Genomic DNA, 12,420 nt, shown 5'->3' with positions numbered 1-12,420 from the left:
AGACCATGTAATAAGCCATAAAACAAGTCTCTTGTTAGTTGTCTGGGCCCAATGGAGAAAAACAGATGCAACATTTCCTAAACTTATTTGACCACAAACCCTTTCTGCAAAGGCATCTCCAGGGACTGTTTCTCAGAACACTTTGGGAAAACCTATCCCATTCATTCTCAACATCTCTCCCTAATTGTTCTCCTGGTTGTGACTAAGGAAATAAGAGAGTCAATAAATATACCTTTTCCTTGACTACCAATCCAGGATTAATCAATGTTATGAAGTGCACACAAAAGTCCTAAGGCAGGAATAAGCTTGACATATTTGGGGAACAGCAAGGGGGCCAGAATGGCTGGAACAACATAAGGTAAAGGACAAGTGGTAGAAGATGAAATCAGAAAGTTAGGCAGAGGTCAAAGCATATAAAACCTTCTAAGCCTTGGCAAGGATTTTTAAGTGTGATTTTAAGTATGATAGGATTTTGAGAAAAGAATATTATCTTATTTACATTTTTAAAAGAGCTCTGAGGCTGCTGTGTAAAGAACAGAATGGAAACTAGGCAACCAGTTAGGAAGCTCTGGCAGCAGCATAAGAGATGGCTAAGACCAGAGTGGCTTAGACCAGATTAAATGTGTTTGTCAAAGAAAAAAATCCCAGAAAAATCTACATAAATTGTGTTGAGATGCCTTAAAGCATTTTCCCTACTTGGCTCCCAGGACATCTCGTTCTTTTCCTCATGAGAAGCTTAATCTATCTTCCTTACATGATATCCCTCACCTCTTCAACCTCTTCAAGTTGGAAATGTTCCAAGGCTCACTCACAAGCCCCTTTTTTCTGGCTACTCTGATTCCTATGGTGATTTCATCCAGACACTTGGCTTTAAATGTTATCTACATAATGATAATTCCCAATTTTAAAGCTCCACCCTAGGCCTCTCCCCTAAACTCCAGACTCATGTATCCACTTAACTATATAGTAAACATCTCAAACTTAACAAACCAAAATTGAGCTCCTAACCTTCCCCCTCCAAACCTGTTTCTCTTAAGTCTTCCCTTTCTCAGATAATAGCAACTCCATTATTGCAATCTCAGGGATAAACCTTAAGAAATATCCATGACTCCTCTCTTTCTCTCACACTCCACTCCAAGTATATCAGCAAATCCTTTGGACTCTACCTTCAAAATATACCCAGTAATGAACCACTTCTTACCCACTTCCACAGCTATTACTCAATCCAAGCCATCATCTGTAACTTGGATTGCTACTTTCCTCTTAACTGTTAGTTCAGCCCTTGCCACTGCCTTCACCACTCCCCAACTGTAGTCTACTCTGAACATGGCAGTCAAGTGGTTCTAGTAAGTCTAAACTATAATAGATCATGTCACCAACTGCTCAAAACTTTCCAATGGCTATCTCACTCAAGTAAAGGTCCTTACAATGGTCTTCCAGACCTAATGTCATCTGACCACAACACTTTTGTGCCTCTGCTCCAGCTATTTATTTTCCTCTTAACCTCATGTCGAACTACTCTGCCCCATGTCACTTCATTCCAGTTGCAATAACCTTCTTGCATTCCTCAAATACTCCAGGCCTGCTCTAGCCACAGGACCTTTAAACTTGCTGTACCCTCGACCTAAAACTATCTAGCCCCTAACCCCTAAAATTACCTAGAATGCAAGGCTTGTTCTTTCACCTACTTCAAGTCTTCACCCAAATGTCAGTTCAGTGACATCTACCCTGTCCTTGCCATTTAAAATTTCTCCCATTCTTGGGGACTTCCCTGGTGGTCCAGTGGCTAAGACTCTGCGCTCCCAATGCAGGGGGCCCAGATTCGATCCCTGGTCAGGGAACTAGATCCCACATGCCGCAACTAAGAGTTCGCATGCTGCAAATGAAGATCCCGTATGCTGCAACTGAAGATCCTGCATGCTGCAACGAAGGTCCCACATGCCGCAACGCAGGTCCCACATGCCACAACTAAGACCCAGCGCAGCCAAATAAATAATTAAACAAATAAATATTTTTTAATAAAAATAAATAAAATTTCTCCCATTCTTTAACATTCCTTATGCACCAGCTCCACTTTATTTGCTTTATAATTCTCCATAGCATTTTCCTCTAACATACTATGTGTTCTACTTACTTACCGTATTTATAGTCTGTCTCCCCCAACTAGAATATAAACTCTAGAGATTTTTGTCTGTTTTCATCTCCTGCTATGCACCTAGTCCCTAGAGCAGTACCTTTCACACAGAACTGAGTTTGTCCAATACTGAATGATGGAAAGTTAAATAAAGCCTCTGCAGAAGTGTCAAGTTTTGATAGGCCCAATTCAAATCCTAGGACTAGAGTAATTAAAATATACCAATTCCTTTGTCTATTTATACCATAAGAATAATATTCAATATTCTTAAGTGCTTTTAGTTATGCTTTTATTATTTTATAATATATTTAACCTGACACTTATAGAGGTGCTTACTGATTCCAAATAGTTCAACTTCTTACTTACTCTGGCATCACTATAAATAGAACACTAGGCTTCAGCTACAAGTCCTAGGTTCAAATTCTAGCTCTACCATTTACTAGTAGTATGACTCAGGCAATTTAGCCTCCTTCAAGTCTTAGTTTCTCATCAATAAAATAGAAAGGTGGGGATGGATTAAAGACCTGCCTGCCTTACCTATCCTGTACCTAATCATAAGATTATTGTGAAAGTCAAAAATGTATGAGAAAATGCTTTATAAACCATAAATGATACATAAGTGTCAGTTAAATGTCTATATTGTAGTTTGGGAAAAACCTGAATGGAACAGAAAAGTCCAGTGTTTGGGGCAGCATATCTCATCATACCTCCCTGCCCCTAACATTTAACTCTAGTTTTGGAGTCAGACTGGCTCTTCCACTTACTTACTATACCTTAAGCAAGTTACTCAACCTCTCTGAGTCATTGTTTCCACATCCATAAATGGAGAATATACCAACCTTGTAGCAGCCTTTTGAAAATTAGAGGGTATACAGACATAAATGTAATGTAACTACAGAATACACTTAACAAATGACATTTTTACTTGTTGTCTTGACCTTCTTTAAAATGGACAAAAACCCAAAAGTAGATAATATAAACTACACTATGGAGGTAGGCAAGATGATTTTTGACTTGGAAATTGCATGTGAAAGGATAAGAAGGAAAGTGAGAAAGAGGTAATCAAGCAATAATCTCAAGCTTACCTATTAAATTTGTTCTTTCCTTCTTGCCTTTCTCCAAGGTTAAATAATAGGATGAGATGCAAACATCATCATACAGAAAACCATATTTAGTAACCTAAAAAAGTTCATTTCAAAACTAAATATTATATAGTATTTTCTCTTCAAAGGAGAATATTTGTATCAGTTTTTTAATTTCTCACACACCAAGATATATTTTGACACTCTAGAACTCAAGGTACATGCCAAAAAAAAAAATTGTGGTTTTCCAATTATAGAACCCTGATATAATTTTATTAAATATATTTAGAAATATGACAGAAAGAATTAAAACAACTTAAAAAATAAAACTGCTACTAAGATATATACCATACAAACAGTTCAAGAATGCTTTATGAAATCATTAGACTCTGATATATTTCCTCACTTCTATGACACTAGTAATTATAAGGTATAACAACCACTTTCCGGGGGGGTGGGAGTGGGGGGGAAACCTCCCACATTAAATATACACTTAAGATATAAAACATACCAATTTCAGAAAACATTAAAATGTGATATATCCCTCTGAGATGGTGAAAACGTTCTATTTCTTGAGCTAGGGGATAGTTACACAGAGTATATTTGTGGATATTCATCAAAGTGTACACCCATTTTGTACACCCATTTATACTTTTTCTATATGTACATTTATTTCAAAATAAATTTATGTAATGTACCACAACCATACAGATACAGCTATCAACCAGATGAATTATTGATCTTAATATGAAAGGTGAAAAAATAAAGCTTTTAAAAGAAAACATAGGAAAGTTAGCTTCATGACACTGAGGTAGGTAGAGATTTCATAAACGGAAACAGAAGAATACTAACCAGCTGATAAACTGGACTTCTTTAAAATTAAGAACTTTGACTCACCAAGATACCAAGATCCTGAAAAAGCTACAGAGTAGAAGGTATCTGCAATACATATACCTAAAAAGACTATATCCAGAATATATAAAGAACTACAAATCAATATGAAAAAAGTAAATACTCTAGTATAAAAAGGGCTAAAGACTTGACAGACACTTCACAAAAGCAGAGTTCCAAATGACTAATAAACATGGGGCCCCTAATATGAAAAGGTGCTCAACTTCATTAGTCATAGGAAAATAAAATCAAAACTACAATGCAAAACCACTACACACCCTTCAAGAAAAACTAAAAATAAAAAGACTGACAATACCAAGTGTTGACAAACATGTGGAACAACTGGAATTCTCTCATATACTTCTGGTGGGAGTATAAGTTTGTAAAACCACTTGGCAAAACTTCAGCAAAATCTACTAAAAATGAACATACCATAGCCATAACCATGACCTAATAATTCCACTTAAGGTACATACCCAACAAAAATGCATATATACATTCATCAGGAAAAAGAGTACAAAAATGTTCAAAGCAGCAAAACTGTAAATAACAAAAATGTCCATTAATAGTAGAATGGAAAAACTGTGGTTTATTCACAGAATAGAACACAACAACAAGAATAAACAAACCACAGTATAACATGGATTAATCTCATAAATGTAATGTTGAGCAAAAGAAGCTCAAACAAGTTATTCTATATGATTTCACTTATACAGAGTTCAAAAACAGACAAAACTTTTCTATGGTGTTAGAATACAAGGAATACAGTGTGAGTTGGGAATTCCACTACTGATGTTTATTGAGCTGGGTGCTAGTTACAATGACACGCCTATTTTGTGAAACTTCATCTAGCTGTACACTTTTCTATATGCATGTCGTACTTCTTTAAAAATCTTGCATTAAATAAGGTCCCCAACTAGTGAATCATGATTTCTAATCTTTTCCTACCACCAAGATTCTTCACCTATACTACGCTCAGAGACTTAACTAGCAATGGTCTTATATCACCCGCCATGTTCTTAGGGATTTAAATGTCAGTATCTCTGTCCATATGTACTATATGCTAAGCCCTTTAATGTTCACTCGTTCAGATACTTATTAAATTTATGTACAAAACCTGTGCTTGCTGAGAACTTGGGGTACAAAAAAACTAGTAAGACATAGTCCCTGTCTTCTAGGAGTTCATAATCTTATAGAAGACCACATACACAGATAACAAGGTAAATATATAGAGATACACACAGGATATTATGGGAACACAAAGGAACAGCCAGGGGTAGGTAAGGCATCAGGGTAGGCTTCTAGGAGGTGTTAACACCTGAGTCCTTAAAAGATGAGAAGGAGTTATCCTGGCAAAGTGCATTCCAACACAGGAAACAGCTTGAATAAAAACACAGTGATAAGAAACAGCACAGTGTATTTAAAGAAACGATGAACAGCTGCTAGACAGTTGCTGAAGCGTAGTAAAAGGGAGAACTGGGATGGGGTTGGGGGAAGTGGCCAAAGAGATAGGAAGATGCCAAGTCATGAAGAGACTTAGACCTTATCCAACAGGAAAGATGGGTCAGTGAGATTTATGCAAAGAAATTATGTGGTCAGATAGATTATTCAGGGAGCAATGCAGAGGATGGACTTAAAGGGAATAAAGTTGGCAGAAAGAAGGACAGTTAGGAGGCAGTTATAACTGTCCAGACAGAAGATCATAAGGGCTGAAATAATGAAATGAAAGATATAGCAAATCCGGAAAAAGTACAGACACATTATGCCGCTGATCTAGAGACCACATTTTGAGAACCACAAATATATACTATAGGTTGACAATTTTTTTCTGTAAAGGCCCAAATAAATAGTAAATATTTTAGACTTTACAGGCCACATACAGACTCTATTTCACTTCTTGGTTCTTGTTTGTTTTTTAAACCCTTCAACAATTAAAAACCGGGCTTCCCTGGTGGCGTGGTGGTTAAGAATCCGCCTGCCAATGCAGGGGACACAGGTTCAAGCCCTGGTCTGGGAAGATCTCATGTGCCATGGAGCAACTAAGTCCATGTGCCAAAACTACTGAAGCCCACACGCCTAGAGGCTGTGCTCCGCAACAAGAGAAGCCACTGCAGTGAGAGGCCCACTCGCCGCAACTAGGGAAAGACCACTCGCAGCAGCGAAGACCCAACGCAGCCAAAAATAAAATAAATTAAATAAATTTTTTAAAAAATTAAAAACCATTCTGTTAGTGGACTTTACCACAAAAAAAAAAAAGGCCACAGGCTGGATTTGGACTGCAGACATAGTGAGTTTGCTGATCCCTGCTGTATACCCATAAAGAAGCAAGGATTAACCTTCCTATGAGATTAATTTTCCTAAAATGCTACTTGCTTATCAGTCCCCTACTCAGAAACTTCTGCACTGGTCCTGATTACCTACTGCATAAGTTAAATCCCTATGACGCATAGCATTCACAGGCATCTACACTCTAGCTCCAACCAGGCTCGTGAACTACACCCCGTGAGAACCTTCCATTCTTATTAAATTGGCCTACTTACGCTTACCTGCCTCTGTATCTTTGTGGTGTTCCCCAATGTACTTTCTCCCTTTTCAAATCTACTCAAATACCCTTCCTTCAAAGCATAATTCAAATCCTTTGAAGTGATTCCACCCTCGTCCAAACTCCTAAAAGCAATGCCTCAATTTATCTGATATTTATTTTTTGTCTTGAGTTACTACACTTCAGAGAGAGACTTTTAAACTTGAGTAATAATTAGGGTGAATTTATCCTCCAATATCTTCTTGGAGGGCAGGGAATACTTGATACTTTTATCAAAGGATCTAGCATATAACAAGGGGTAAATAAAAACGAAGGTGTGTATGTAGATATATAACACATATATGTATACACACTTTTTTTTTTCTGAACTAGCTATATAACTGAAGCAAATGTTATCTCACCATTTTATCAGTAATTGAGCACTTTAATTCTATGGACACAATCCGAATGCTGCAGAATTACAGAATGACAGTCCAAAAGCACATCTGTCTCTCTCCTACTACATGTTTTTAGGCCTAGTTTAAGGGAACAATAATAATACAAGTAAAATTTTTCCAATGGTCAATGTTATCAATCTAGATACAATGGGGTCTAGAAGTCACTAGATCAAGTCAAAATTTACTTACGTATATTTTTATTCATTTTTAAAATATGAAATCAGCTTTTATAACTAAATTGCCTTTTTTTTTCTTTTAAATTTGGCAGCGATGCATGGCTTGCGAGATCTCATTTCCCTGAGCAGGGATTTGAACCCACGCCCTCAGCAGTGAAAGCACAGAGTCCTAACCACTGGACCGCCAGAGAATTCCCCTAAATTGCTTTAAATTCACCCTAATTATTACTCAAGTTTCAAAGTCTCTCTCTCTCTCTCTCTCTCTCTCTCTCTCACACACACACACACACACACACCACACATGGTCTGAATTTTTTTTTTTAACAATAAGGTTCTCCATGACAATTCACATTCCAAAATTGCATTACTGATTTCATTCAGAATTTAGGGAAATAAGAATATATTTTAAAATTTTAAGAAAGTTGTCCATTTTAGTTCACTACTGATAAATAGTTTTAATCACAGAATGTTTTCAGCTGGATTAAAGGATTCTTATATTTGAGATTACTGAAGAAGTCTTTTCAAGTCTGAAGTGTGAACTATGCCTAATTTTACTATGCAAAGAATGTTAAAGAATCTATAAAAATTCCTGCAGAATCATCTGGCCACATTTTCAGTGCAAAAGTTTAAAACACTTTTGAAAGGTATAGAAAACAAAATAAATTAACCAAAAAGTGGCCATGAAAATGAAAACTGTGACTTTTTATCTCTTCAAAACACATTGAAGAAAAAGTTTAGTGACTCACAACCCTGAAAAGACTATTATTCATTGATAACTTTAATAGTAATAATGCATTGATTGGAAGACAAAACCAGGAGCCAGGGACTCCCATTCCTGTTTTGCCACTGGTTTGTACAGAATCTTGGGCATATCCCCATAAGCTGAACAAGAAAGGCTTAACTGACATGCTAAGGTTGTGAGAACTGATGAAATGTTTATGAAGCACTTTGGAACCATGAGGGAAGCCACTATAACCATTAAAAGTCATCTGCTTAATGCAAAACTATAGCTACCTGTTAGGCTTGCAAATCCTTTATGTCTTCTTAACACAGCAAATCTTCAATGAGTCAGTAAAGAGCATGTATTTAATGAGCGAGCTTAGCAACCTCAGAGAAATGAATTTTCTTCCAAATCTTTGTTTTCTCACAAACCATGTCTCTATCCAACCCAACTATTTGCAAAGGGAAACATGATCCGACCCACACTAAAGATTTGGGTCTAGGTATTGATAAGCCAATACCAAATGACTGAAAATTCAGGAATCACAGTGGAATTTTGTCAACTTATCAGAAATGTGACTCCTGAAAATAATCCCAGAAAACAGTCGTTCTAACAAGAGCTTTATTAAAGCGAAAGTCCCGACACTCTCTCACCTAAAGAGCTGTAAAGTATTTTTGGACAGTGTCGATAGAAGACTAAACTCGCTCAAAACCTGACCCAACGCGTTAAGTAGTTCCAGCACCTGCTTGGTGTTAAGCGACTGGAGACTGGGGAGGCTGCTCAGGAAAAAAGTGCTGATGCCATCTCCAGCTGCCCCTTTCGTGAATGACAGTAACAATGAAAACACTGACAAAAGAGCTAGGAGGCCACCCCAAGCCTCTGCTTAGCAATACTTCTACCCTACCCCCAACAGACAGAGCAGCAAACCCCAGAAAGGGGCGTCCCCTCACAGACCTAACATGCCCAGACCCTGCCTCTGGTCTGGCAATGTCAAAAAGTACTACCCTTCACTCCTCTCAAGACGGCTGAGCACCTGAAAGGTGAGGGGGAAATGCGGCCTCTCGTTCTGAACTGCCAAGGGGAGCGGGAGAAGACTGCCTGGCAGGAGGCGGGCGAGCAGAGCCCGTGTGCACCCCGGGAGACTAAGAAGTCCCCGGGTCGCGGGCGCCGCTCGGAGCGTCGTGGGGAGGAGAGGCGAAGAGAGGAGATGGGAGGGGAAGGGACGGGAGGGGAGGGCAGGGGACGGGAGGGGAGGGGAAAGGAGGAGGGCGCTTCCCTCCCGCGGCTGGAGGGCGGAGGGTCGCTCGGCTCCGCACGGAGGAAGCAGGGCTAGGGCGCAGGGCTAACCGTCCCCCCGGGGGGTGGCTGCGGCCGGCCGCCCGCTTCCCGGGAGCCGGAGGAGGCGACAAGTAGGCTCGGTCGGGGAGCACATTCTTTCCTCGAGCCTGGTCCTGAGGGAGGGCGCAGGCTGCCGAGGCGGCAACTCTCCCTCTCGCCCAACTCCCGGCAGAGCGTGAGGGAGGCCGACCCCGGGCTGACCGGCGGGATGCCGCCCGGGTGGGAAGGCGGCGAGGCCAGCCTCCGGCCCGCTCCCTCCCCACGCGGTCCGCGGCCGGCGGCCGTCAGCGCCCTCGTCTCTCCCGCCGCCGCGCGGGGCCGGGCCGCCGACCTCGGCCGGCCGGGCGCGGGGCCAGGCAGCGGCGGCGGAAGGGCCGGCCGGCCTGGGGCCCTACCTGAGGCTGTGTACCAGCTCCCGGCGTGACTGGCTTCCCGGCAGACCACTCGGTTGGACATCTTGGTGCCTGTGCCGCCTATGGTGCACGAGGATGAATGAGGAGGCGGCGGCGGCGGCGGCAGGAGCGGCTCCGCGAGGGGACGAGACACCGCGGGCCCAGCCCAGGAGGAGGCGGCAGCGGGGAGGGGATCAGCCCGGCCCAGGAGGAGGAGGAAGAGGAGGAGGCGGCGGCCCGGGAGGAGGAGGAGATGGCAGCCGGGGCGGTGGCGGCGGCGGCGGCGGCAACAATCACCTCAAACTCGGGCGGCCGCCGGAAGACGGGGCCCGCGGCGGCCTCACCGAAGCCCGGAAAGCCTGGCCCCGGCCCCCAAAGTCGCCGCTGCTCCCCAGCCGGGGCTGGTTCCGCCGAGCCACCCCCACGGCCCCCTCCCCTACCGGTCGGCCTCCCGGAGCCACCGCCGGTGACCCCACCCCCGTGACTCCGCGCCCGCCCCCTCCCCCCACCCCCCGCGGGACTCCCCGCACCCACCCCCACCCCCGGCGGGGCCCTCCTGCCCGCCCGGCTGCCGGCCCGCCGGCCCCGCCCCGCCCCGCTCCTCCTCCGACCGCGCGGCGAGGTTAACGGCGGACACCGGACAGGCCACACGGCATCTGGGGTCGGGCGGCCCCGCGGGGAGCCAGCGGCGGCTGCTGCTCCGCGCACACAAAAGCCCAGGGCCGGGGCCTGAACCGGGGAAGGCAGACCCGGAGAAGAGCCAACGCTTCCTTACTCGCCACTCTAACGGGTCCTGCCCACTGAGCATGCCCAGCAGCCTCTGCCAGGCCCGCCGAGGAATCTCGACGTGCGCGGTCCGCTCTCCGGGGTTTAGCGGCAGCAGAGGCTGGGAGGGGGAGGGCGCGGGGAGTAGGACGCAGCCGCAGGGCAAGCCCCCTCCCCCAACCAACTTCCTTAAACGCAGAGCACCCAGGGCAAGACGGTGCGGCTTTCCACGTGGAAAGTCCCCTGTCTTCCCCGCCACACACAGGAATCCTTAGTGGATGCTCGCCCCCAAGGTTTCACTACTAGGCACGCAAGTCTGTGGCCACAATGGGAAGTTCATTTGTAGAAGCAGGCATGTGGTAGTGTGCCTGTGGTCCTGCAAATGCTACTTTTTGCTTCACCGGGCCACTCTTACCGTCTAATCATGGCTCTTACACTGTAAACAGTTATCTTGTTTCAAGTTATATTTATGTAATTGCATGTCTTAACTCCGTAACTAGACTACAGTGTGATATAGCTAGCCTCAGTTATTCTCATCTATAAAATGGGTATAACAATACTCAAGGTGTGTCCCTAGGATTATGAGTTAATAAATGTAAAGAGCCTGATAGAGTAGTCATACAACAAACATTATTTCCAACCCTCCATTATCTTTTAAATCCCACGTGTCAGGAACAAAGAATTACGTTAAAATTATACAAGAATCACAGCAAAGTAGAATATCTTGGACCTCCAAGGAAATGTCATGGAGTAGACCATTCCAAAACTGGGAAGAGAGTAAGAGAAAGTTGCATACCTTCAATGAAAGACTTGGAGTTAAAATCATAAAAATTGTTATATCTGAATTTCACACTAAACAGATCCCCGGTAGAGTCCAAAACAAACGACTGACTGCTTAATTTTCAAGTTTTCCTAGTGTCATATAATAGATTTTTTTTTTCAGGTACTATATAGTTTCTACCCCTCCTCTCACCTTTTCAATTTTAAGGCTCAAGGATCTTGCATGAGATCCCAGTCCTGGTCAATTACTGGAACACTTCTGACTTTCACACCTTTTTATACACTGGTTTTAAGCTGGAAAAAAAAAATCTCCACTCTGTATAGTTCTTTACTCAATTTTTAACCCTCTCACTTCACCACTAACCTGCCCAAATATTAAGCTATTACACAGGAAAAAAAAAAGGACATGCCAAGTAGTCAATTTAGGGATAACAGAAAAAGGAGGGCTGGAGCTGATTCCCTGGTACTCTTCCTGAAGAAGCAAAACTCAGTGATACCTGATGAAATGGTAAACTTTTCATTGTAAATTTCAAGAAAAGGAAATAGTTGATATGGTTGATAAGGTGTAAGAATGTTGATTGCTATGTCACTCATCAGCTGTGTGATTATGGATATCTAGCAATTTAACCTTTTCGATGCTGTTTTCTCATCTGTCAAATGCAAACAGCAGTCATACGTAACTCACAGGCTTGCTGTGAGAATCATTAAGTATCATGAAAACAATTTATAAGCTGTTCTTTATAAATGTTTTATCATTATCCTCTGCTCCTAGCAACAATCCTAGGTCTCATTCCAAACTAGTAATGTAATCTAAAATTAAGCTTCCTCCCTATTAAAATGCTCAGTTGGAGGCTTCTTTCCCCAAAGGATTTTTCTTACTGATCAAACTCAGCAAAACCACAATGCCAAGCAAAGTGAAAGGTTAGAGGATCTTCTATTTCTAGAATGCTCTTAACATATCCCATCATTACTCCTCCTGTCCATTTTATTCTGGCTACCTTATTCAAGGATGTGCTCTTGAAAGAAATGTTGAAACTACTCACCCACATCCCCTAAATTAAGGAAGATCCATATAATGCAAAATACTTCATATCCTAGAAGAAGCCTGTTTGGCAATACTGTACAATTCCCATGTTATTATTAACAATTTCCAGGGACTTCC

The 12,420-nt window shown here is 42.5% G+C and overlaps 1 protein-coding gene across 4 annotated transcripts in view; it reads right to left on the bottom strand.

The window, feature by feature from the left end:
• Positions 1-10,188, bottom strand: part of MEMO1 (mediator of cell motility 1) — a 128,727-nt gene extending 118,539 nt beyond the window's left edge. For 3 of the 4 annotated variants that reach the window (XR_009544104.1, XM_060169192.1, XM_060169193.1), the window contains exon 1: positions 9,717-10,188. Coding sequence is in view for 2 of the 4 variants with exons in the window: in XM_060169192.1 (XP_060025175.1) it covers positions 9,717-9,777 (61 nt within the window). In the remaining 2 variants the exon portion in view is untranslated. The remainder of the gene's footprint in view (positions 1-9,716) is intronic. The other variant, XM_060169194.1, reaches the window with a different exon arrangement.
• Between the last annotated feature and the right edge of the window lie 2,232 nt (positions 10,189-12,420).

This window comes from Lagenorhynchus albirostris, chromosome 13, assembly GCF_949774975.1.
Source record: "Lagenorhynchus albirostris chromosome 13, mLagAlb1.1, whole genome shotgun sequence".
Lineage (NCBI taxonomy): Eukaryota > Metazoa > Chordata > Mammalia > Artiodactyla > Delphinidae > Lagenorhynchus > Lagenorhynchus albirostris.
Note: the sequence above shows the minus strand (reverse complement) of the source record. Positions and strands in the feature narration are given on the sequence as shown.